This window comes from Aythya fuligula, chromosome 7, assembly GCF_009819795.1.
Source record: "Aythya fuligula isolate bAytFul2 chromosome 7, bAytFul2.pri, whole genome shotgun sequence".
NCBI lineage: Eukaryota > Metazoa > Chordata > Aves > Anseriformes > Anatidae > Aythya > Aythya fuligula.
The window spans coordinates 23,599,410-23,624,943 of NC_045565.1; the positions used below are offsets into that span (position 1 = coordinate 23,599,410).

The 25,534-nt window shown below is 45.1% G+C and overlaps 1 protein-coding gene across 2 annotated transcripts in view; it reads left to right on the forward strand.

Annotated features, from left to right (window-relative positions):
• The window catches only part of ARMH3 (armadillo like helical domain containing 3), a 119,176-nt gene that overhangs the window by 73,026 nt on the left and 20,616 nt on the right, over positions 1-25,534 (forward strand). For both annotated transcript variants that reach the window (XM_032190870.1, XM_032190871.1), the window contains one exon: positions 14,179-14,257. In XM_032190870.1, coding sequence (XP_032046761.1) covers positions 14,179-14,257 — 79 coding nt within the window. The remainder of the gene's footprint in view (positions 1-14,178; positions 14,258-25,534) is intronic.

A 25,534-nucleotide genomic window follows, 5' to 3' on the forward strand; every position in this document is an offset into this window, starting at 1 on the left:
GTAGTTACATGAATCAGCTAAAGACTCAAAGATCTCATTTGGCATTTAAAACTTAAATTCATTCTTGATTCCTGTGCTTCAGGCTTGTGTTTTTGCATTGAGACAATTGCCTTGGTACATCAGCCTTAGACCTCCTGAAATTTATCAGCACATTGGTTAAATAAAAGGGCTATTCTGAGATCTATTTTGAGGGGTTGTTGCTTGTAAGAGCATGGGGCAGGAGAGATTCAAGATAATGACAGTGGGCTGCAACCTTCTCATTTTTTCTGTAGCCTGCAGTCACAGTGATGGCCATACTCAGTACGGATGGGCCAGGGTAGATGAGTTGTGCTGCAAAGCAATGCGGAGAAATCACTGACTGGCTTGACTCACACCCAAAATGTCACATTTGTCATTTGTATTTTCAGCCATACGTGTTTCAGTTTTTATATGGGAGCTGGAATTTTCCCCATTGTGTTTTAGAATGGCAACAGTTTTATGATAAGCTGTAATGGCAAAGGAAAGCTCGAGTGCTTCAGAGTCTATTTTTTAGTCTATTACTTGTTTAAAAAAAATGTTTTTCTTCCAGACCGATTTTCCTCAGCTTTCCATGTTGTGAAATTGATGGACAGGAGCATTAAATCCATGCTGGGATATGGCTTCGAACTTAGAGAATTAAATATGATGTTTATTTCAGTCTCTACTGTGGAAGCTACCATCAAGTACATACAGTGTAAGTGTTGTTATAGTGTTATTGTAGTACTGGTGTTCAACGCTGGTCTTGAGGATGCTGGGGTCTTTAGGTCAAAAAACCCTTTGACTTAAAAGGTGCTACGTGTCAGCTTCTAGGGTCTGGCAGCCCGAAGAGACCACTGTCTCCATGCTTGCAGGCACTCTGCAATTTTAATACAAGCAGCACTTCCCATAGCAATGCTTTACATGTAAAGGTAGGGCAGGAACTGAAACGTAGTGGTGTCAGCTGAGCAGGATTCAGCCCCAGCAGAGTGGGCTGTGCTGAATCATAGCTCCTGCTGGAGCAGAAGCTGACCTTTAATGGTTAACTGTCTGCCTTGAGTTTCTGTGAAATGGCTAAAACCACTTTAAAGCAATGGTATGATTGATGGTATGTTGAAAGCTGTTTAATGAAACTGGGAAGGCAGTCAATACTTGACGTAGCTCTATTACTGGGTCATGAAGAGCTGGTTTGGGGAAGGGTCTAAAAGCTCAGCACAGCCTGTGTTGGAGCTAGTGTTAGCTGCCCCAATGTGTAAGTGAAAAAAATCTATAGGAGCTACAGGTTGATCTTTGCTCTTGTCCTGCTGCCTCTTAATTCCATCTGTTGGGTAATGGCAGAGGTGTTTTGGGTGCAGAAAGGCATTAAGATTTGCCATCGCTATTCACATTGAGCGCTATGTTTACTCCTGCTCTCCTGTGTTCTTTGTTCTTCTGCTGGCTCTTCCTGCTCGTCACTGTGCAAAAAGAAGACTTAGAGGATTGCCTGAATATTAATTTTTCAAGCTCTTAGAGAACTGTGAGAAGTAAAGGTCATGGATAGTATATTGGCTCCCATTAAAGCAGAATGCTGAACATGCTGAGGAATGGATGGGCACATCAGCCAAGGGTAACGTACCCCAAACGTGGTCCTGATGTCAGCACCTCTGGGCTGATGGCCACATTTTGTACAGAGCAGCTGTACATCTCCTTTGAATGCAAGGATGCAGCACCTGAAGGCTACACATCTGTGCATCTTGAGCTGAGCTTCCTGCTGCATGGCAAGAGGAAATCTGCTAGAAAGCAAAGGGAAACTGTTAGCCTTGAGGACCTACTGGGTATGCTGTGTGTATAGATGCACTCTGCATTGAAATATTTTGTGCAGGAGCCACTGGGTTTATATTAGATTGGAAAGAACTTGGATGTAATCTTTTTTCCAGTGGAAATCGAAAGCAAAATACTTTGCCAGTTCCTATTTTGAAACATCCTCACCTCATTTTTTAATTATTGGATGCTTTCAACAGGAACACTTTTTTTTTTTTTTTTTTTTTTTTTTTTTTTTTACAGTTTCCCCCTCCCCCAAAGTCTTGTATGCCAAAGTTGGGCTGAAATCTTGAATTTTGTCCAAATGAAGTGTTTGATCAATTCAAATTAAAGAGAAATATTAAATTTTTGTGGAGGTTAAAGATCATAGAGTGTCATTCGAAACAGATTTTTAAATTCTGAAATCCTTTCTAAGAAAGTGCATTTAAACTCTGTTCTAATTTTGATCCTCTTTCTTGCTGAGTATCACAATGTGGCTTGTCTGTAAAGCCAAATATAGATCTGCCCTTTTAGAAAGCATTCGATTTTTTTCTTTTTCAGTTTGTTTTTGGTGTGTTTTTTTTTTTTTTTTTTTTGAGACACATATATGCAGTTTTTTTCTCTTTTTCATATAGCATGTTGCCAAGCCTTGGCTCTCTCAAACTGGTAAGTGTCGTTGCTCATTAGCATCAAATGCCACAGCCCATATCACTTTTGCTGTGTTGCTCAGCCAGCACGTGTTGGCTGTTAAAGCAGCAATTAATCCCTTTGATATTGAATGGGTTCTGTAATCACCTGACCTGGTATTTAAAATAATAACCTAAGTTCTCTAATGATTTGCATGGCTTAATAGGAGCCTTGCTACAGACAAGGGAATTTTGCCACGCAAGCTAACTTGCATAGCTCTGGGAAGCTGGTGCTGAGGATTGCTTTTTAAATGCAGTCAGGAAAAGAGTGACTTAAGCAACTGCAGCGTGGGTGAAGGGAAAACGGGGTTTGGTGGATGAACAGTAGGCAGCCTGATTGTTTCATGTAGCATTAACAGGCTTTCTGGAGCAAGTTTGACTAGTATTTTTGGAGCAAGGTCTTATGCAGCATTTTACCTGGCAGTGCTGTATCAGTTATATTAGAGCAGCGTTTGACCTAGGTTAAGTTGTCAGACATTTCTGAGCGTGTTCCTCGATAATACGTAATTATGCACATACTGATAATGAATGCAAGCCAAGGCAGTTGAAACTGCAGATTTTTTCCTTTCTAAATGTGGATGAATCTGCCATATCAGTCACATGAATGTACAGTAACTGTTGGTGGTATTTAAGTGTAATAATGACCTGTATATGTATGGAATACCTTTTGTATGATCTGCCTAATCTTCCATATTTTCTAAAATGCTTAACTTGAGGAACTTTCCCTTATGGCCATACAGTACGCGTATGACAAAAATTTCTAGTGCTGAGATAATATTCCTAAAGGTGGTTCACAAGCAACACAAGGAACGAGATCTAGCTCCATGTACGAAGACACAAGGGTGGTGAGGTGGAGTAGGAGGAATAAAAGGCTGTCTCCTACAGTGAGTGGACCAGGAAAGCGTCACCTGCAGTCTTTGAATGCAAGAGCTAACAGGAATTAAGGAAAAAATAAGGATCTTAATACAAGTAGTCAGCACTGCATTTTTGCCAATGCAAGCGTAACAGTAAAATGGCAATTCAAGACTTTCAATCAGAGAGAGCGTATAGAAACTAATGCGACCACGGGCAGTGACTTCTTGTTGATATTAGTTATTTTGTAAATAGAAGGAGCCCACTTGTCTCTTTACATTAGTTTTGCTTGGTTTTCCTTGAGGGCAACTTCTCTTCATGTGGCCTCAATTTGGTTGCTGAACCTGAGGAGCTGTGTGGTCCTCTCCATCTGCTGAGTGCGTACAGACCCTGTCAGGTACATCCGAACACATGGATGCTCCGTGTTTAAAAAAGAAAAGGAAGGGAGGTGATAAAACACATTTGGGGTTGCACCACTCAGAGGTTGGCCAAAGGTCTGGCAGGTGTAATTGGTGATGCTGGTTTAAGGGTTGTGGAGCTTCACACAGAAAGTAATGTGAGCTATCTGAAGTCAGTGCCCTGTTCGAACAGAGGGACCTCCCCACCGTGTGGCTGTATATTTCCTATTACAGAGAAAAAGCAAAGCAAACCTTCAGCTCTTTTCACAAAGAGAAGTCCAGGTCTCATTTCTGCTTGCAGATCCTGTCCCACCTGTTTGATATCACATGTAACAGATGAAAAACCACGTGCCTTATTTTTTTGTGTTATGTTTTCTTAAGAGCCTTGAAGAACGCTTTAAAACTTTTAAAGCATAAAAGGCATCATAACAGAATACTGTAGGAGTTTGGACTTTTACTTGTTTGATAGGGAAGCGTCAATGATTAACTTTGAAGCACTTGGTGCTCCATCATTGCTTCTTAGCCTGGAGAACCATTTCTAAATAGAAATTGCACTCCTGGCCTTGCCTTCAGCAACACCCATGCAAGGAACAGAGCAGAAAAAATAAATGTAGGTGTAAATTACTAAACTAAAGCTTTCAGGGAACAGTGAACATGGGTGTACATGTCAGGTGTGATGGTGGGTGAGTGGAGTTTGGGAATTTGACAAGAGAATCATCCTCTCCTCCTTTGTGCAGCACAGGAGATTATGTTCCCAAAGCATGCTACTCTTGTCCTTCAGCTGCCAATTCAGCTGAATATTTTTTTATCAACATTGGACTGGTGTTTGGGGCAGGATAAGGATGTGCACAAAAAAAATGTATGGCATTTTTCTGTGCAGTCACAATGGATTTAATAATACCCACCTGTCATCAGTAGGTCAGCTGATAACTTGTTGGACTGTAATAAATCACTTGCTTCTAATCGTCACCCCTTAAATATCAAGAGTAGGTTTGTGAGGTCTGCTGAGGTTGGGATGGAAGGAGCTTGGGCTTCCAGGGAAGCAGATCTAGTTAAGGGAACTAAATAGGAGAAAGGATGGGCGCACATGAGGTATTGTAAAGGAGTTACGTATCTATGGTGGGATGCTCTCCACTGGTCCATAAACCAGATACTCTAATTTAGGAAAACAGAATTGTAGTCAACTACAGATTCTTCAGGCTTTCAGACATGAAATAAATGTCATGAGAGTATCATTCATTCAGCTGTAGTGGTATTTGGCTCTATGGCTTTCTGTAATACTGAAAACCAGTTTGTCCCTGTCCTGAATGACGTGTGATAACATCTTATTGGAGATGTTATAATTGCTCTGGGGTAGCCATCAGAGTCCATGATTTGGTCTTGGTCCTGGATTTTCCACAGGCGAGGAGGAGAGGCATAGCTGTAGCTGCTCCCATCAGGTGTTTCTCAGCAAATGTGATTCTCATTTGCATGTGCCTGGTGAGAAAATACTGGGAGGTTTACAGCATCTTGTGTTTTCAGAGGAATGGGTTGTAAATTACAGGTTTCGGTCTGTGTGGTTGCAGGTAGTGTCTGAGTGGTTAAGGTTGTGAACTCTGTTTAGATTATTATATGGCTGTGCAGGTGCAGCTGTAGTGACACTTACTGTAATTAAGTTAATTAAATATCATTGTGGGACTCGACTTCATTTCCTTCGTGATGTAGGCTTGACTGTAGCTGATTCTTGCTTAGGCAATGCTCCTCTCCCTCTTTCCCTCGCTGTGATTTGATATCCCAGCTACTTCACAACTAGATTGCATTGTTCTGGCCTGTTATTCAATCCAGACAAACAGTGATGCTTCAGTGCCTTCCTTTCCCTCTGGGACTTCTGTCGCAGGCACGGTTTTTACGGTGAGTCAGTAGAATAAAGTTATGTTATGTGACCTAAAGAGAGATTTCTGTCGTGTTTCCATGTGTGAACAGGGTGTGCAGGGCCACCTGCAACAGCAGCAGGCTCGCACCTGACACGATGGGGTAGTAAGGGTCATTTCCACATTGTCTGGATAATATGAGGCTGATGCCAAGTGTTCACGAAGTTAATTAGACTAGCAGCTATACCCATTGCCTTTCTCAGAGAGCTTTAAAAGGTCCCAGTGGGACAACTTATAAACTTCTTAAATTTCACTCTTTGCTGTGTTTGGAAGGCGGTGTGTGCAGTCCACATGGTGTTTGGCACTAAACCCAGCATCCAATAAGCCAGGTTTTCTGCTTTCCTTAAAGTTAAGCACCCTGCGATAAAATAATAATTATGTTACTAATGGATGTAAAACTGAAATATTTTAGATTGCTTTTATCCCTTTTGAGGTTCTGTAATGTATTGTGTCTCAGGAGGCTTGGATGGAAGTCTGCAATGTGAATTACAAACCAACGGGTAGACGCTGGCCCACTTACAGTGGTTGTTGAGAATAAATATTTGCCAGAAGATCTTTCCTCGTGGTCCTCGCCAGAGAAGGTGGCTCTGCAAACCTGTCTGATAAATCACTGTGAAAAATCACCCTTCTTTTTTTCTTTTCACCTTCTGGACTGTTTTTTTCCTACCTTCTGGTCTTAACTGTTTCTTCATTTCTTCATATCTTGTCCTGGACTTAACCATTTCTTCATTTTCTCATATCTTGTTCTCTATTTTGGAGAGCAGGTTGCATTATACGGGAGGGAATTATGGCTGAAGGGGTCTACATGGTATTGAGGTCTTATTTTTCATTGCTCTAAAACAGCTAGCCACTACAGAGTGTTGCATTGTTTGCGTCAAAGGCTGCTTAAATACTAAGACCAACCACTTACTTGGTTCATGGACTGCATTTTCCGCTTGCTTGGCACATCTGAGGAATTTTGTCTGAACAAATGGATATATATATGAGCTATGAGGCGTGCTGCAGAAAAGGTTGATTAGAATCTGGAAAAGGCACTTCTATATTAATATTATTTGTTATGGATTTGTGCAGATACTGAGGCAGGACCAGAGCCCTGGGGTGGTAGGCACCTTCTAAAAGCATATATTGAAAAGCTCTTGTTAGAAAGCTTCTTATTTTAGAATTTGGTTGAAAATTCAAAATTGGTGGAATGTAAGACAACCGTGGAAGGCTAGATATTGTGACATTTGTGCTTAAACATCCCATTCAGTGGCAAGCAATCCAGCCTGGCATGGGCAGCTCTCACATCTTGAACATGCTAAACTGTTGTGTGTCAGTGCCCAGCAGCCAGACCAGAGGGCTGGTTTTATATTTGTGAAGTTTCTGTCAAACAGAACCAGTTCAGCTCGTAGGCCTGAGCAGGTGTAAGCTGAGTGCTGCTCTTGGGAATTCAGGAGTAATGAGGAGAGGTAGTTTTTTAATGCCCTTACTCTGGTCAAAGAAAGAAATTACCATACTCTCATAACTGGTAGCCAGTTGTTTCAGAGCAATGAAACTTGTCATAAAGTGTGTCATTTGATTTCTTTTATAAATTATATGATCAAGGCAAGAAATTTATTCTTTACCAAGTCACAGCTTTGTTGTAGACCAGTCAATGACAGAGCAGCAGAGGGGTGGGAGCACAGATCTGGTTAGTGCCCCGTGCTTCAGTGGACGCTTTCACTCCCAATATGTAGGCAGTATTTTCTACTTTGTCACTTGTATAAACTGGCAGTGTCATTGGTTATGCATATCTAGGAATTCTGATGCCTGTTTATTTGGAAAAGGGAACAGAAATGCATCTAGGCTATGACTGAGCTGTGAGTACACCTGGGAGAGTCTCGCCAGAATGAGTCCAGCAGTGCACTGGCTGCAGAAATAGGACTTGCTAAATTCACGGAGTTGTGCTTCGTAGTGAGGCACTGCAACCATCCCAAAAGAGTTAACTGCTCACCCACGAAGACCTCCTTAGAAAAGAAGCCAAAGCAGAAGTGGTACGAGCGTGAGGATAGAGGTATTTGGTTTGCTTGGCTTAAATGTATGGGTTTGAACTGTAAGAAGAGACAGTCAGCTCATCCTGCTCTAAGGATATCAGGTTAGTATCCAGCAAGCAGTGGGAAGATGCACTGCAGAGCTGCATGTGGGGTCAAAAAGCACATCCTCTGCTGCTTTCCTTGCAGAACAGGGCTTGGTAAAACAATGCAGGGAACTGCTAGAAGCTCAGTTGGCAAGTGTGCACTCTGGAGTCCCTTCCTTATTAAATAAATAGACCATGCATCTCCCTCTACCACAGAGCCTGTCATCACAATCAATAGGTTTCAGTATGGCAGAATTGAAGAGGTGTAGTGGGCTTATTCTTGCTGTGAAATTACAGAAGTGCTGACTCAAATGTTTTCTGTAAGCTGTAAAGTAACTGCTTTTGACTAAAATATTCTTTTGTCTTGGATTCTTCCCCGCGGTTTGTTATTGTGTCTGGAGGATGCCTCCCCCTGTGAGTTGTGGACTTTCAGCTTAATGTCAGTACTCATTAAAGTGCAGGAGCAGAAGAAATTTAACAGACTGGAGTTAAACTGCAGCAGAAGGAAGAATTTAGTGAACCATTCTGGGGGGTTGCTTGGGTTTAATTGGTGCACACAGCTTACGTATGGCAGGTATGCGTACTTTATAGCGATGCCTCATGGACACGTGATAAAATAATCTCAGCCATTTCACCTTCTGCCAGGTGGAGCTGTACGCACAGAGTAACTCAACCTAATTGTTGCAGGCACTGAACAGATGGGGTTTTACTGCCTTGGGTGCTGGGAGTGCATGAGAGAGCAATGCCAGCAGGATCCTTGCCCCAAACAGCAGCTTGCTGAGCTGCAGCTCGCTGCAGGAAGGAGGGCTTGTGGCTGGGAGATCTTGCACAGGTCCCCAACAACCATGGTCATGATGGCATGAATGGGGCAAGAGCATGAGGGGTTTCTTCGTTTTGGTCTCTGGGTGTAATTTACTTGCTGCCTTGTGCCTGAGCAGTTTGCAGCGTGTTGCATAGTAAAGCACCGAGCCCTTGTCATCTTGTGGAGGTGATTGTTCATACATTTCATACAGGTTGAAGCTAAGGCACGTAAGAGGGTGAGGGATCTGTCTCTGCAAGTCTGAAAGAAATTGGTTGTTTCTTGATTCCTGTCCCTGAATGATAACCATTGTATCTTGGGTCTCCCTTTTGTAGTGAAGCAGCTTTATAAAGTAGCGTGTTAGGAAGAAGCATAACAGTCTTCCATGCTTCTGCCTCTTCCCAGCCCTCATTGTGGTAGCTCATACGAGCTTAGTGCACGCTGGAGGTCTTGTCCATCTCAGAAATGGTCAGTTTTTATTGCAGAGGACATTTAACTGGCTGCCTTTACCCTGCATTCTGCTTTACTGCCCCGTGAGCTGTGCTGCCACGAGCCTTCGGTTGGGAAGACGAATGGGTGTAAATGGACATAAAATCACCCTTGATTTCTTGTGAATTCTAAATACCACCCAAGTGTTGCTTCTTCCCTGTTCCACTGTAACAAGATGCAGGAAGAAATGAGCTTGTGGTGCTACCTTTATTGTACAAGAAACATTGAGGTGTACACAAGAATGCTTTATAACAGGCTCTGCTTACTGGGCCAGCAAAGCAGGAGCAAAGACCAGGTTCGTGCAGTGAATGAAAGCTCAGCACTTCCATCTCCAAAATGAGCTTTGCAACCTTTCTGTTCTTCCCTTAGCCTACTTTCCAGCACCTCTCGGGTGCTTAATTTCACCGCTCAGGACGAGAGGACAGCGTTGTCTTGTGGGACTCTGGAAATGTAGCTGCCGTCAAGCAGGAGTGGGTATTAGACAGCTCATCTGCAATAGCTTGATGGGGAGAGTTTGGAGGTCAGAGAAGACGTGCAGAAGCACTGCCTGCCTGAGCATAGTGATTTTGCTTTCCCTGCACATTGGACCCAGACCAGCTCGTCACGAGGTGACGGCAGGCAGGGTGCTCTTGTGTGCCACTGTGCGTGCAGGTGGACTGGAAGATGCTCAGAGTTAGGGACCAGTGGCTTAGTGGTGTTGGTGTGCTTCGCTTCCCACGTGTGTTGTTACAACTAGTGGCAAATCAGATTGAGGAATCAATTAAATCTCTTCTTTCCATGCATGTCACATCAGCTTTCACAGGAGCCCATTGCTGTCAGCACGCTCTGCATCTTCACCATTTCTTTCTCCATGTTTTTACCTGGATCCCCTCTGAAGGGCAGCACTGGTTGTTTCTGCTTTTTTGAGGAGTGACACCAAGGCAGACCAACAATTTTTAAATGTTTCATACTGGCTGGAGAGCTGCTGTTGGCAGTGCAAAAGCAAGCCCTGTTGGAGGGAAGACAGTGAGGGGTGGGAATGCAGCTCCCTGGAGGTGTTCCTTCTTGCACTGTACCTCGAGGTGACAGCTGCAGTGGGAAATGTCCCCGTTTTGTGAGGAAAAAAATAATAAAAGGCCCACATGATGGTTCCCCCACTTGTCACCTTCCAACCCATGCGTTTTTGATAGAGAAAAGGCTAATAGCAGTCAGCTCAAGACTGGCCAGTTGTAGCTGCCTTAAGCTGCCAAAATAGAAGCCTTTGCTTGTCAGAGCTTCCCCACTTGCTGCGGACAGGCTGCCCTGTGGTCAGCCGATACCGCTCTGATCATCTCTGTCCCACAGTCTTTTCACCTCTGCTTTCCTTGATCCTATCTGTCTCCTCTTCCCTGTCTTTGTGCTTCTTCCTTCAGTATTATTTTCTTTTTAAACCTTAGTTTATTTCTAACTGAAATATTTCATGATCCCTAGTAAAAGCTGTGCCGTTACATTTTCTTTGCCACTGCACTTCTTGCTCTTTTTTCTGAGCCTTCCCTCTCCTCTTGCCTTTTGAGACCAGTAGCTCTTTGGAACAGGGGCTTCCTAAAAATGTATTTTTATAGTTACAGCGGGACCCACTTGTACCGTCTAATAACATGATTAATGCAACTAGTGCAAACGAATGATTCATTGCCATTTAGGTTCCTAAATCAGGGCAGAACACTTCATATTTTTTCCTGCAATCCTTCCCTTCCTCTGAAAGAAATAAATGCCAAAAAGAAGTATGTAATGTGTGTATATAAATAAATGTAAGTGTCCTATGTTGTACAGCCTTAAAAAATAAAAAAACACAAACAGGTTAATTTGTGTCTCTGCATGCCTTCTGGCACCATGGTATGTAGGTAGCTTGCTCCCTACGAGTTGCATGAAGCGATGAGAATGTGTTTTTGTGAGAGCACTGGCACGGCTGTCGTGTGAACGATTCTCGCTGGGAGATCGAGGAATAAAGAAAGTGGAGATCGCTTGTGGTGCACCTCAGAGCACTACGCATCAACCTCGAGGCAAACCACTGGGTTTTTATGGCTCCTGAACCATTGTTTCACCTTCTGCCTGTTAAAATTCCTTCCCTTGTCCAGTGACAGTCTCCTGTGCTGCTGGTAGACTGCCGAAGTGTGAACCTGTCAGAGGAGGCAGTGTTGAAGTGACACCTCTCCAGAGCTGCTGAGATTTCTGGTCCCTAGAAATTGATGTCCCCAAAGCACTTCCAAATTTGTACGACAAATGGCAGCCAGCCCCGCCAGGAGACTTTGTGGTGTGGAAATATCTGTGTGTGTGTGCTGGCAAAGACAAGATGGGACTCTGCAATGTTTTGTCTTTCAGCTGATGTTTTACCATTTCCTTGCTGTTCAGACGTGCTGAAGATGCTCCTGTTCCACGAATGCCAAACAAGGCTTTTCTTTTTTTTCCTTCATGGTCGATACAAAAATCTCAGAGCACAGCCCATCAGAAACCTTTTAGAAGAGCTTTAACCACTCCTTTCCCTCTCCCCAAAGGTACCGTGTACTGGCTGATATCCCAATAATCAAGGCAATCGCAGTATAAAAATAAAACGCTGCCAAGGCTCAGCTGTTACATGCTGGCGTGTGAACTAATGACAGCAAAGCTGCTGTTCTATTGTCCGTAAGGGGGAGACTGTGCTTAAAAGCTACAGTCCCCTGTCGTTTCCAGGAGCACACGCCTGTGGAGCAGCAGCTTTTGCAAAGTGAAATTCCAGCTGCTTCTCGGCAGCCCAGGGGGGCAGTTGCCTCAAAGGATGCCCCAGGGACAGCGTGGGGTTTCAGAAGCTGGAGGAGTAGCACAGCCACATCCGAGTCGTTGGTGCAGAACGGCCCCATTGCTGCAGGGGCTGGGTAAGGATGGCATTTCTCCTAGCAGGTGTGAGGAGCTGTGCCATGCACGGAGCCCTCCAGCCTCGCTGGGGTGTGCTCAGCAGTGAGAGCCTGGCTGCACAGAGCCAGGGCTGAATCCAAGCCCTTCGTGTGCTCCTCTTCCCCAGGCTGCCTGCAGGTTCGGGAAAACAGCTCTGCAGAAAGCCACCTTGGGAAGGCGTTCTCAGCGAAGGAGAAACAAATGAAATGGCTCAACTTCTTCCTCTAGCTGCTGAGGAGCTGTCCGTTTGCCTTTAGGGAAAAGAAGAAGGAGGCTTGAATTCCTTCTCCTCTTCAATGTCTGTTGATTCTTCCTGCGCTGGCAGCTGGCTGCTGCCTTTTGCTTTCCCTGGGCGAGTCCCAGCTGTGCTTGCAGGTGCCGCTCCGCTAGCTCACATCCGAGCAGGGACTTGGGAGCAGGCGGCCCGTGTTGGGAGTGCTTCACAGCAGTTGGATACAAATGAATGCTAAATCTGTTCCCTGGTAAATGTTGGAACCGTGTGAGTGCACTGAACCCCGCCGAGCTGCCAAACCTTCTGTCAAGCCAGAAGTTAAGTTGTTTTAAGTCTGTGCTCCCTTTTTTTTTTTTTTTCAGTAGATTGTAGTGTGTCCTGTAGGAGTATAAATATGACTCCAGCCAGGCGTGAAACATGCAACTTGAAAGCCACAGCGTTCGCGAGGCTGGGTAATAGGGGAGTGTGGTTGTGACTCACAGGAGCTGCTTTTCTTGTCAAATTGAGACAGGAAGAGGCTGCGAACGTCTCTACCTGCCTCCCTGCTCTCCTCTGGTGGGAGGAAGGGTACAGGAAGGGTACAGGGGCCCTCCTGGATTGGTTTTACTGATGTAACTGCCAAGGCAAGCGAGACGACAGAGGCTCCCCGGTGCTGAGCATGTCCTGGTGCTGCAGGAGTAGCCACAGGGGGTGTCTGCCCTGTGCATGGGCTAGACTTGTTGTGTTGATAATGTGTGGCTGGGAATGCTGCAAGGATTTTCCCCCTTTCATCCTCTCCTCCTTATTCCCTCCCCCTGTTTGTCTTTATCTGTGTATTTGAAGAGGTGAGGGTGCTTCCAGGCTGGTTCTCTTTCCACCAGCTCCAAATACCCATCCAGCTCCAGCATCACTTCCTCCTGAGCTCAGCCACCAGCTCTTAGCTCTGCTGAGGCTTTGAGAAAGTAGCTGAAAGCCTTTCTGGCAGGGAAAGGAGCGGGGAGGAGGGAACCCATTAGAGTGCAACAGAGGGAGCTGGAGTGAATTTCCATGCTGATGAACATGAGAGCGAAAGCCCTGACTGCTGCTGCGATGTAATTTGGCCAGGCAAGCGTTCTCCAGGCACCATCAGCACACATCTGTGCTGAGCACTGATGTGGGCTGTTCCCATTGTGAGCCTTTACCTTGGCTCTGGGTCTCACCAGTGAAGTCCCAGGCAGGCCAGTTGCAAAACCTAGCATGGGGAGGCGTTCCTGTCTTGCCATTTGTCTTCTCAGCTGCACCTGAAAAGCAGAGGGGAGGCTGAGGAAAAATATTCTTGCTGCAGATGGATTTATTTTATTTTATTTTATTTTTCATATTTTACTTTTCATTTGGATTTCTCACACCTGCCTCTAGATCCACCTGGAAGGGAATTGGGGTGGTACGTTGTTGCTGCCGGAGATGCAAGGCAGAGGAGTGGGACTGATCAGCATTCTGCTGCTGTGTTTGGGACGCTGGCATGAGTTATTGCCAGTGACCTAAATTGGGACTGAGGTCTGAAGTCGTTGTGGTAGTCAAAGTAGTGGCTGCAGTGATGGATGGCCACAAGTACGAGCTGACTACAGCGCTTCAAAGCCGAGTGGAAATCAACAGCAAAAAGCCACCAGGTTACATAAAGCAAGACAGCAGGCAATGCCAGTTTTGGACAGGATCAAGAGATAAAGTTCCCGAGCAGGATGGGGCAGCAACGTCCAGTTTTGCTGTCTCTTTGCTGGAACTGGGCAGTTTGCAGGCTGGTCCCAGCAAGGCAGTGACTCCCCCTGCCAAAGCCACAAGCACAGCCCTGTCTCTGCTGGGACAGACGGACCCACGCACAGGGCAGTGCCTGCGTTTGCATTTTCCAATGAGCGTGTGACTGAATCAGCACGGGGCTCTCAGCGGGGAGTTTGCCTTCAGCAGAGCAAGCAGTTAGTGTGTTGAGGGAGAAGCACTTCTTGGAGGACCGTGGCTCCAAGTGCACCGTCTCAGGTTGATGAGGAGTTTCTGCTGCATCCCTGTGCTGTTCCGGAGACCTGTGAAAATTTCCCTTCTTTGTTTCAGAGCCATCATCAATCACTTCAACCCGAAGATAGAGTCTTATGCTGCAGTGAATCACATATCGCAGCTCTCCGAGGATCAGGTAAGCCAGGCGTGTGACGACCTCTCTTTTCACTTTGACCTCTGGGATATGGGTATTTTGGAGAACCTTGTGCTCAGTGGGACTGATGATGTTGCAGCAGTGTGAGGGATGGAGGCAGAGCTCTCGTTCCTTGTTCAGGTGTGGGTGAGAAGAGGACAAACAAGGCCTTCAGTAATTTTACTATCACGTGCAGACACCTTGGTCCTGCAAATGCAGAAGGAAAAGTAAAAATGATGAAAAATGTGAAGCACTGTCGGCAAGTGTGGTTAGAGATTGAGAATCCTGGTGTTTAGAAGGAGGCAGGAAGCTTTTGGCAGTGAATCTACTTGGACATTTGCTGTGATAGTGGGCAATTAGAACTTGAGCAACAGTTGGGAGAAATGTTCTAGGGTAATTGAATTCAGTGTCCTGAACAGTTGTTTTAGGTGGATTTTTGGAAGAGAGGAGGTTTAAATATAGAAGGTGATAGGGTTAGGTTTCTCTTCCTTAATTTGGCCTGGTTTCCTCTCTTCATGTCCTACCTGTATAGTGTAAATGTGGAAATGTGGCTTCTTGAAAATAGGCTGCTGTGCATGGTCTCGGGAAGGGAAGAGATGGTCTGTTTCCCAAAATAAAATATTTGGATTGTATTTTAGTCACTCTTGGAGAGGTGAATGACTACAGGAGTGTCAGCACCTCTGGACCTTCAGGAGCAGAAGTTGTGTAAGCAGCCTAGGACAGACCTTGGAGTCGCCTTGGATTGCTGCTTCCACTGATGGAGTCCCGTGCTTGTCTGCTAAACAGTCCTGACCACATCTTACTCTACAACTAGTTTTTTCTCCCTCTCTTTCACCCCCTGTCCAGGATACTTTTCATCATCACTTGCTGATGTCCTCCCATGCTTCCCACTAACCTTTCCGGTTATTATCATACTTGATCTGAAACGAGTAAAACCCCAAAGTCTCAGGTTGAATGCTGTACTAATGTGGTGGAAAAAAATACAGACCCTACTGCTTTTTTTTATTCTCTTCTTAATATAGCTGGCTAGAAGAACACTGGTTTTAATTTACTCAATTTTTCTGTATTGTTCTGCCTCTGAGAGCCCCTGTACCCCCAGCTATGCTTTGTGATGGCTCCTGTTATAAATCCTTGCTCATTGATGATACGCTGATTGCATCGACCCAGGCCTCTAAAAAAAGAAAAGCCTTTGATAGCCCAATTTAAATGGGAACTTGGGTAGAGAGGAATTTTGCGTAGTGTTTAGGTTAGACTGCGAAAGGAAACGAGCTTTTCACTGTCAGCTCTGCATAGTTTTCATCCCCCAGCAGTTCAGGGAGGTCAAGTTAAATCCTTTCTTCCCTGTGTTATTCTTTAAATAAAATCTGTAGCAGCAGGCAGATAATGAAATCAGCGCTGATGCACGGAGCATTTTGAGGAAGATGATTAGGAAGTTGAAAGACATATTTCTCCTCTTCTTTTCTCCCTTCATGAGCTCTCTCAGTGTAGGGAGAACATCAAACAAAGCAAAACAATAATAGGCCCTGGTGAACTGCAGAGGAATAACGGAGATGTCACTGGAGAGGGACTGTGTGGTCTCAGGGAGGGTGGTTAGTCAGCTCTCTGCAATTTGCTGCGACAGTGACAGAGTGACAGAAGACTCGCCTCTCCATCTAACTGGCCAGTGAACTCAGACCTGTGTTTGGGGCCACGGTTTCCCTTCCATCAGTAGCCAGCCCACGTGGGAAATACGTGACTAGTAAAGGTAGGTGGCTGGGGTCAGGGTCAGGCTTGTTCAACAAACTGATTTTGTTGTTTTCATGCAGTGTTAGGGGTTCAGCACAGGGTGGGAGGGTCAAGCTCTCCTTTTGGCCACTGCAGTCTCTTTTTTTTTTTTTCTCCCCCTTCCTGCTCTACATTTTGTCTTTCTATTTGTATTCACCTACTTCCCCTTCCCTCTTCTCTTTGTAAATACTTTCTACACAAAATCAATCCTTCTTTCCAGTCTTTTTTTTTTGAAGTGTACCACATAAAAACATTTAATGCTGACATTTAAAATGTAATTGTACAACTTATGTACCCACTGCATTTGGGACTGGTTGTTTGCTCCTTTGAGTTATTTGGATAGTTCCGGAAGACTTCTTTCCATGACAACACTTGTTTTTGCAATTAAAGACACTTATTTTTGCAATTATGAGGACCGAACTTTTCTTTTAATGAAGTTTTCTTTATGAGCCAAGAAACTCATCTTTGGCTGGATTTTCATATGGCTGCTTGTACTCCTCTGTGGTATCTGAGCATCTCCTATTAATCAAGCAGGCATGGCTTTGACATTCCTCTACCAGAGGGGGATTTTCCAGATGCTCTGAGTTGCTTCCAGTTCACTGGAACCTACTGAGGTTACAGGCTCATACTTGAACTTGTACGAAACTTGTTGTGTCCTGACTGTTCTGCTCATGTGTTAGATTAACTTATTTAATTTTATTTTTAATATCCTTAAAAGTAGCTAAGTAGTTGGCTGAAAGAGGTTTTGTTCCATCTTGTTCTTTTCCTAATCCTGTTGAAGGTTTTATTACCTTGTTAATCGCCGATGTCCATTTATTACCATTCTCAGTCTGTCATTTAAGTGCTTTCTCTTTTTTTTATTTATAAGCAATAATGTTAACGTTATTACATGCTGAGGGGGTTTCACAGACCCTTGAAAATTACAGGCATGGGACTGTTCTGAGGATAGATTGTTAATGAGCTCCTACCGCTGCACATCTTCAGTCCTGTAGATCTCCAGGAATCATAGTTCAAATACACCCATCTGTACTTCAGACAAGTACGTTTACAAGACTTTGTGGTACTGCTTTGCTGACTATTTTGTGGTTTATTCAGTTTTTGGATCAGAAATACTGGGAAGAAGGCCTTTTTCTGTCCATACTCCCTTGAGCAGAGAGTGGGAGATTCCCAGGAGTGAGCTGATGCCAGGGTTTTGACTTTGGTCCGCCTCAAGCTGGAAACACCATGCCAGCCCGGCTAGTGCCAGTCTGCAAAGGGTCTACTTGCCAAAGCAAGCTCCTAATCAATCCCAGTTGTTAGCTATTTTGACCTTGTTGTAGTCCCTCGCTGTGAAGCACGAAATGTCTTAGCCAGTTCTTGGCCCCTTCCCTTCGCTTGCTGATTTGTTAAACCTGACTTCAGTATTAATTTTTGTTTATGTGGCATTCTCCCTCTCAGCGCTTCTGCCTGCGTGTCCTTTAAGGAGATGAAGGATGCTGCACAGTCAAAAAGATTGGCAGTTAAGGGCCAATCCTGTGTAGGTTTAGCTCTTCCGTGTAAATGATTATTCACAGGTCTTCAAAGATGCTTGGGTCCCTTCTCGAGTCAAAGGGCAGAATAGGCTGCTGTGATAGGAATTCGTAGGCTTATCTGTGCTCTCCAGATGGCTGGGCTGCCTTGTACTTAATGCATTACAGGCAGCAGGCTTTCTCCGTGCTATATCTGATTTGAAATGCTTCTGCTGGAAAATGCATTGGGAGCTGTTGCAGAGAAGCAGGTCAAGGTGGCGAGAAAACAGCAGCACAGAATTTGCTCCAGAAGGACAAAGACGGACAAACAGGCTGAGGACGCGAGATGTGAGTGGGCTGGATGGGGCCTCACATCTGCCTCTTCTGGAGGTGAAGGATGAGCTGTGTTTAAGGAGGCACATCTCTGCCCGATGGTGATGTAGCATGGTTTTTCTATAGAAGGAGAAGGACCTGGTACTTTTTTGTAGGTGAAGTCACCTCAGAGCAGGAATGTCTCATGGTGCCTTGCATGCTAAGAAAGTCTTGTGCCAATTTGCTGGAGAGTGAGGTAGCAAAATTGCTCACTGACATCTCTTTTTCTCCTTGATCCTTTTTCTCACTACGATCTCCTCTGTAAGGGTCCTGTATTTGAGACGGCAGGCACAGGGCTGATAATGCTTTCTATAGTCAGGAACATTTACGTGTCTTTTCTAATACCAGTCCTTCTTTCTTCACAGCCACGGAGGGACGCTCGGTACCTCAGGTTGGGAGGTGACACGAAGTTCAGTGTGAAAGACGGTTGTGAACACCTGTACTGCATGTATTAGTCTGGTAACTGCAGATGGAAAGTGCTAGGAGGCAGAACAGATTGTGATGGAAAAACAGAATGACTGTATTGGTTTTGAAATTGTGACAAATGAGTATAATACCTGGGTCATTCCACATTGTAATACCTTTATAGCTCGGGCAGCTGCAATCCGGCTTGATCAGGCAATCTCAAGGAAAGGGAAAGGGTTTCTTGAGGTCATAAGCCAACTGTTGTATGGTCCCTCTGCCCACTCCCTCCTTTTCTGCCCCCCTGCAGTCCACATGGCTTTTTGTTACCAGGTGGGGCTGCAAGGCACTAATCCAAATTGCAGCTCAGGCAGCCTCCGTCAGTGACTTGCTCAGAGTCACAAAACGGCACAATTGGATTTAGATGCCCAAAGGTATTCTTACCCTGAGCTATTGACGTCATAGTTTATTCAACTCGTTCTGTTTTCCGTAACTAGCAGCAAAACCATTAACAGATACAAAGTGCTTTGTTCTTTTTTAGCACTGTTGGCAGTGGGGTTAAGAGTTAAAAGCCTGTTGGCATGTGTGTACTTGATATTTTTAAAATGCTGAGTACCATCAGTGTGAAGTACTACTACAGTAATTCCTCTTAATCTCTTATTTTAATGCAGCATGTTGTGAAGGCTCCAGAAATACTTCTAAATGGTGTTGGTCTAACGATACTTCACTTCCAAAATGCAATGAGTTTTGGGGTAGAAGGTATCAAGCTTGCTGGTGCTATGTTGTACACAGCAGCAGGTACCTGAAACTCTAGCTTAAGGGGTCACCAAAACAAAGCCTTAATTTAAAGTCTTTACATCTCTGCAAATTAGGCAGGGGTGCTGGGTTTCATGGCCTCATTACAGATATCTACTCATGATTAATGGCTTGAAACAGATTTTTATTGTTTAACTCGAAAGAGCTGAACTATACCAGGTGAAATTTGAATCCCAGCTTTTTCTAAAGGGTTCTGTATAGGATCACAGAATGGTTGGGGTTGGAGGAGGCCTCCGGAGATCTAGTCCAGTGCCCCTGCCAAGCAGGATCATCTAGAGACACTTGCACAGGATCTCATCCAGATGGGTTTTGAATATCTGCAGAGCAGGAGACTCCACAGCCTCTCTGGGCAACCTGTTCCAGGGCTCTGTCACCCTCACAGTAAAGAAGTGTTTTCTCATATTCAGGTGGAACTACCTCTGTGTCTTCTGAAGTTGGCAAATTACCAGTTTGCCTGGCTGATGGGGGTTCTCTGATTTAGATATCTTTCTCTTTTTTCCTTTTAATTTGGTTTCCCACAGAAATTCTCCCCACAATTTGCTAACGCCTCAGACTGCTTTATGCAGTGTGCCAGACTGAATGGGTCTGAAGAGGCTTCAAGGGACTGATCAGCTTTGCTGCAAGGAGATTTGAAGCTGGAGGTGAACCTGGGAGCAGTGACTTTGTGCTTTGTAGTGGCTTTTATGAACATGCAGAATGCAATAAACTGTGCATCACTGGAGTGGGGGAACAACTGTGGTAGCCCATTAGAGGGGCAAAAGAAGGGCTTTGTTTTTAAAAAGAGATACCTGCTGGTGAAGAGATGTAACCATATTCCTAATTCAGTCACAGAAATCTTAACTAAGAAATAGGAGATGCCCTTCAATTCCCTTCTCTTGCAGGCTTGACATAAATGTTCTCCAGCATCCTGCCCACTACCACTCATGGCAATCAGCTGCTCTGGGCCTCTCTGTCTGAGGCAGCGTGACCCTGGCTCGCCTTGGCACAAAGCAGTCTTCCTGCCCTTTGTGCATTGTAAATGCTAAGGCATGTCTTGCTTCCTATTATTTTTGTGAGCTGTCCCCTTGGGCAGATCAGGGACTGCATAAAAGTACAGCCTGGTAACAAAATAAGCCTGTTAAACTTTGAAGCAAGACTCGTCTTCAGTTCTTGTGGCTTTTTTCACATCCTTGCCTGGCTCTCACTAGTACCACCAAGACTGATGAGGGCCTGAAAACTGCTGTAGCCAGGTGACCGCTGGATGCTGGGGACTTGTTCTAGAACATCTGCCTTCCTGAGCGGCTCTCAAAGCCTGCTGTGAAAGGATAAAGTCGCTTGGAGCTAGGGATGTTTCTGTGCTGGGCTGCAGGGGCAACACTGGGTGTGAGTTACAAGCTCAGCCTGAATCACAGCTGGAAGGGTGCTGAGCAAGAGCAGGAGGAATAACTGCAATAAGCTCCCCGTCCATGTTCCAGTGCTTGTCCTGCACCCCCAGTGCAAGTGTTTCACAAAACACTTCCCAAATGCCTGCTAGACTGCGGTTTTACACAGTACTTAACTAAGCCTGGCAAAGGGGCTGTGGGTTGTGATCAGAACTCCTTCCTGGCTGTCTCTGTGCTGCCCTGAGAAAACCCGGAGCCCCATTTCTCCCTGGGTGAAAGGGCAGTGGATCTGCAGCCCTTGGGAAGCCAGGCAGTGCTCACAGTGTGCTGGGGAAGGCTGCTGCGCTCGGTGCCAGGAGTGTTACGGATTGCCGTCACCGCTAAGTGCCTGTATGGGGCACGGAGAGATCCACCGAGGATTGCAACAGAATGATCAAAACAGTCTGCATTTATAAAGATTAAATTACAACTTTCCACATCTGCGATTAAAGGAGGAGCTGTCAACGGCTGGCTTGTGAGAATCCGCAATTCAATTTGCATTTTGTAAAATTTGAGATTGAGGGGGTTTTTTAATCCCTTATGAAATCGGGAACAATAGGCACTGGATGTTGCCAGGTGCCTAACGTGTACAGATACCGTGCAGGCTTCTCTTTCATCGTTCTCTGTAAAGCTGGATTTATAGCACTGTACTTTGTTACCCTAGTCCCGAGCTCCACCCTAAGCTTCCTTACACTCAGTCATCTCTCTGCCTGGGAGTCCTGAAAGGAGGCAGCTATAGCCTGCTGTGTCGATTACAGCTACATCACTGTCTGTCTTTCCCAGAGCCAGCTTCTCGTCTTGCAGAAGGGGACAGGCTTTGTGCAGTGACTGCCAGCCACGCACACTCTGGGGCTTCTGTCGGATAAAACCCCTAAAATAAAATTCAGAGGTTGCTAGTCGCCGTTCTCCCTGATAGTATCCTGCTGTAACAGATGATGCCTTTGTCTTCTTCCTCTGGATCCTCTAGCTGGAGCTGCAGCTGTTTCCCCAAAGTGACAAATTGGGTCATTGCTCTGATTTCCAAGTGGGAAGCAAATAGAGCTTTGCAGTCTCCCCGCCTCCCAGAGCAGGAGAGTAAACGCTGCTGAGCCAAAAGGTGCCGCACCTGAACAGAGCTCTGCTCAGCTGGAAGATGTGTTCTTTTGGCTCTCTAATGCTTGCCATTTGGATGTTAAGACAGTAAGTTCAAATGGCTTGTCCGCATTAGGGAGCTCAGAGGCAAACCTCTTAATAGAGGAGAAAGAGGCATCTCTGATGTGTGTCACTCTTTTTGTGTTCGTGGGAGATCTGAGGCAGACAGCGGTGTTGCTCAGGGAGCTGAGATGTGTCATTCAAAGACAACAAGCAGGGGAAGGATGGATGTCCAGAGATGGCACTGGGGAAGATGGCTCTGCATCAGCCAGGTGCCTGGGGCTATGAATCAATTCCACTGCCGTATTCAGAGGGCGCTTGGATTCCCTCGTGGCTCAGTTAAGGCACAAATAGGCTCCTGGGGAGCAAAGTCTTGCTAGCAGCACATGCTGTTTCAGCAGCAGCATCTGCCTCACTGCTGGTATGAGAGCAGGCCTACGGAAGGATATTAATTCTTAGCCTTGTGTTTGCTTGTACCCGAGCACCTGTTCATAGGAATTCCTCTTCCACCTTTTCCAAACCATGGATTTAAGTTCTCCATCGAAAAATGCTTGGCAGCAAGAAGTGCTAACAGGATAAGTATGTTCCAGCCTCTCGGATAAGAAGCTGATGAAGCAACCTAGACCATCGTCTGAAAATGCCTAGGATTTCTGAAATAAGCTGATGCAACCCAACAACCTCCATTTACATTAACTGTTGTCACAGTTGCATCAGTAGTTAGTTGTGAAGTAGGAGGCTTTTCTCTTCCATGAAAGCATGGGTTAGTTGGGATGACCTCTGGCAGTAGGAGTAGTATGGAAATTCTGTGGATATATCTGTAAGGTTTGGAGAACGGGGTAGTTTCTTGCAGACTGACATCTAACAACATTTGTTTCCAGAAGCCCCTGCCATGCCCTAGTCTCCTACTTGGAAACTTTGCCACTTTACTGGGTGCAGAACCCACTAAGGGTAATTTGTGCTTCAGGCTTACTTACGCACAAACCCCATCTTGGTTTCCCAAGTGCATTTTCCTCAGCAATTGTAATTCAGCAGACAGCATCTGTTTTTGAGGTGGATGTAAAAACACACCAAATGCTGTTGAACTCTTGCTCTTGGACCTCCTGACTGCTCTGAAAATGCTGGGTTGGGGCCCTGCTGTAGTGTGTATTGCGTGCAGGAGAAGCAGAGAGGTTCTTGTGAGTGCTTCTCCTCCCACTGGTGATGGTGTGACTGAGCTCCTCTCCCTCTAGTGACCACCGTTCCTCCAAGATGACATCCACTTGCAGTGACATGCAGTGACAGAAGGATATGACATCTTTCTGGCAATGTGATTTAGCATCTGGGGTTAGGTCAGGAAGCTGGCGTAATGGGTCTAGTTGGCTTGTTCTGGGGGGCTTTGACTTCAGGAAGGCCTACACAATCTTTTGCAGACCAAAGTGAGCCACTCTGCTCATGTTCTGAGTTGTTCTAGAGCTCTCTGAGCACCTTTGACACAGTGAGAAGCCAGAAATAATATCATCACAGTGATACTGTGAGAGTCTGTTTCTCTGGGTAATGCTATCAACTCCACACTGGTTATACTTCTTCAGCAACATCTGTGAAGTGAAAGTACCCCAGAAACTTGCAGTTAGAGCAATGGTTTGCTAAGACACCAATCTTTTCATTTAGGCATTGTGTTGTCCTTTACAGCCTTCTCCTACTTCTGTCAAAATTAATGTTCCAAACCCGGGACAAAGCAATCATTAGGTGAACATGGAGGTTATACATAGCCTACCCTCAGATTTCTCTCTGTCAGCAGTCCTCCTTCCAAATTTTTAAAGGAAGAACGTGCTCAGCTGGCTAGTGACAGAGCTTCCCTTTCCATTCCTCTCCTGCACTAGAAATTGCATGTACTTCTCCCCAAACCTAGATGCTAGCATTTGCTCAGTTGTGTCATCATGTAGGTGTGGAGTCAAACATCTGTCTAACTCGCATGAAATATTACCTGTTGTCACCCTGTGGTGTCAGTGCAATAGTAATTTTCTGTAATGGGATGTAACACCAAACATGGGTCTAGATGGAGCTTCGCATGACTATATCTGTAGGTTTTTTTTTGTCCATTTCCCTTCTTCAAAAAGGTAGACATGAGCTGTGCTACTGACTTCTTTTAGGCCATTTTTTATTTGCATTAGCTACTTTTTCTAACATCTTGAAACACCAGGACAGGTGCAGTCTTCCAGCTGTTAGAAGCAGAAATGAGGATTTCCGAGGGAGCCAAGGTAGTTGTGCTGGAACTTTGGCTTCCTGTCTGTCTCTTGTTTTCTGCTTCCAGACTTGTTTTGCTGGGGATTTTTGAAGCAGTAGCTAACGTTTCTGAAAGCCAACGATTTGATGGAAGCATCTCACTACAGACTCTTAATTTTTACTTCAGTTATGAGGATGTGCTTTTCTATTTTAAGTGATGGACCTGTTTAATTACGGTACCACCTACAAGCTGCTTTGTAGGTATAGAAAGGAAACTTGGGTCTGTTGCTGAGCTAAAACTCCCCTTTTCAGAAGAATAGAAAGAAAGCTTCTGTAATGCCTCATCTCAGCCTTCTTCGCAGACACCTGAGCGTATGACACACTTTTTGCAGGGGAGAATGTTAACATGATGGGAACTTAATTTCTCCAGCTGATGACAGTTTCGCACATCATCCAATTCTTGCTGAGCTTTCTGCTCTCAGTGGTGCCCAGAGGGATCATATACCAGGGCTGCTTAAGTCTTAAAAGTGCATCTGTTGTTATTTAGTATGTCGATGTTTCAGAACTAGGACTTGGTGCTAGGGCTGGGCGGTTAATGTCACAGAAAACCTCCCAGCATAAAGAAGCCAATCACTGTACTGGGACTGCTGGCCAGCCTGTCCCAGTTGTTCATCTGAAGGCAGTTGTTTAGTCAAACCAGCAACTTGTGGCCTTGTCTCAGCTGCATTGTTAGCTTGAGGCAAAGCCTGGTCCCCTACCCTCACCCAGAATCCCTTCACCTGAGTGAAACGTGGATGGAGGTAACTGCTCTGTTGGGAGACCTGGACTGAAGCCACCATGCTTTTTATATGAGCTCATAACTTGGGATGGCCTTGGCTTACGTATGTCAGGGAGAGCTCTTTCTGTGATGTGTTTGGAAAAGGTCAGGTCAAGATGCTTGAAGAAAAATGCTGGTTCGATCCTGAACTTGTTTAAAAAAAAAAAAGATACAAACATTTCAGAAGTTATATCTATTTTGGGGAGTGGGAGGATTTTATTTTGATAGCATTCCTCTTTAAAAATGAAAGGAAAATCACCTGCCTGTACTCTCACAGAAAGCCTTGCTTTCCAGCTCTCGACAGGGCTGTGACTTACAAAGTGAATCCGGACTCAGGAGTGCTCACCTCATCGCCAGTAACCTTACATGGTCGTGCCCAGGTGCTTGCAAACTGCAGATTCTTCTGCTCCCTTCCTTGTTACAGAGATGGGAACAGCTGCTGCAGGAATTATCCGTGAAGTGTTTAAGATCACACCCATCCTTTGTTACTTGCTGTTAGAGAAAGGTGATCAGACCGTTCTGCTTCCTGGCAGAGGTTGTAAGGCCTTCTGGGGGAGTGCTGAGTGGTGTTTCAGACCACAGGCTTCTCTTACTCGGTATAGCTCCTACTGTTTGTTCCCTTCCCTCTGGGTATTGAATTGTTGTTCTGGCAACATTATTTGGCCTGGGTTTTATTCTGCCCTTGTTTCTTCTGCGGGTGGCTGTGTGCTCTCACGCTGCTGACAGCACATGTTTGAGAGGATTCCTTTACATATGCCTCTTTTGAAAAGGAAGGAATCGTAAAATGCCAACATGTGACGATAGAATATAAAGTAGGTCACTTTATTTCCCTTTTTTCCCTCAATTCTGCAGCTCTTATGATCTTTGAATTCTGCGTATCAGACAGTTT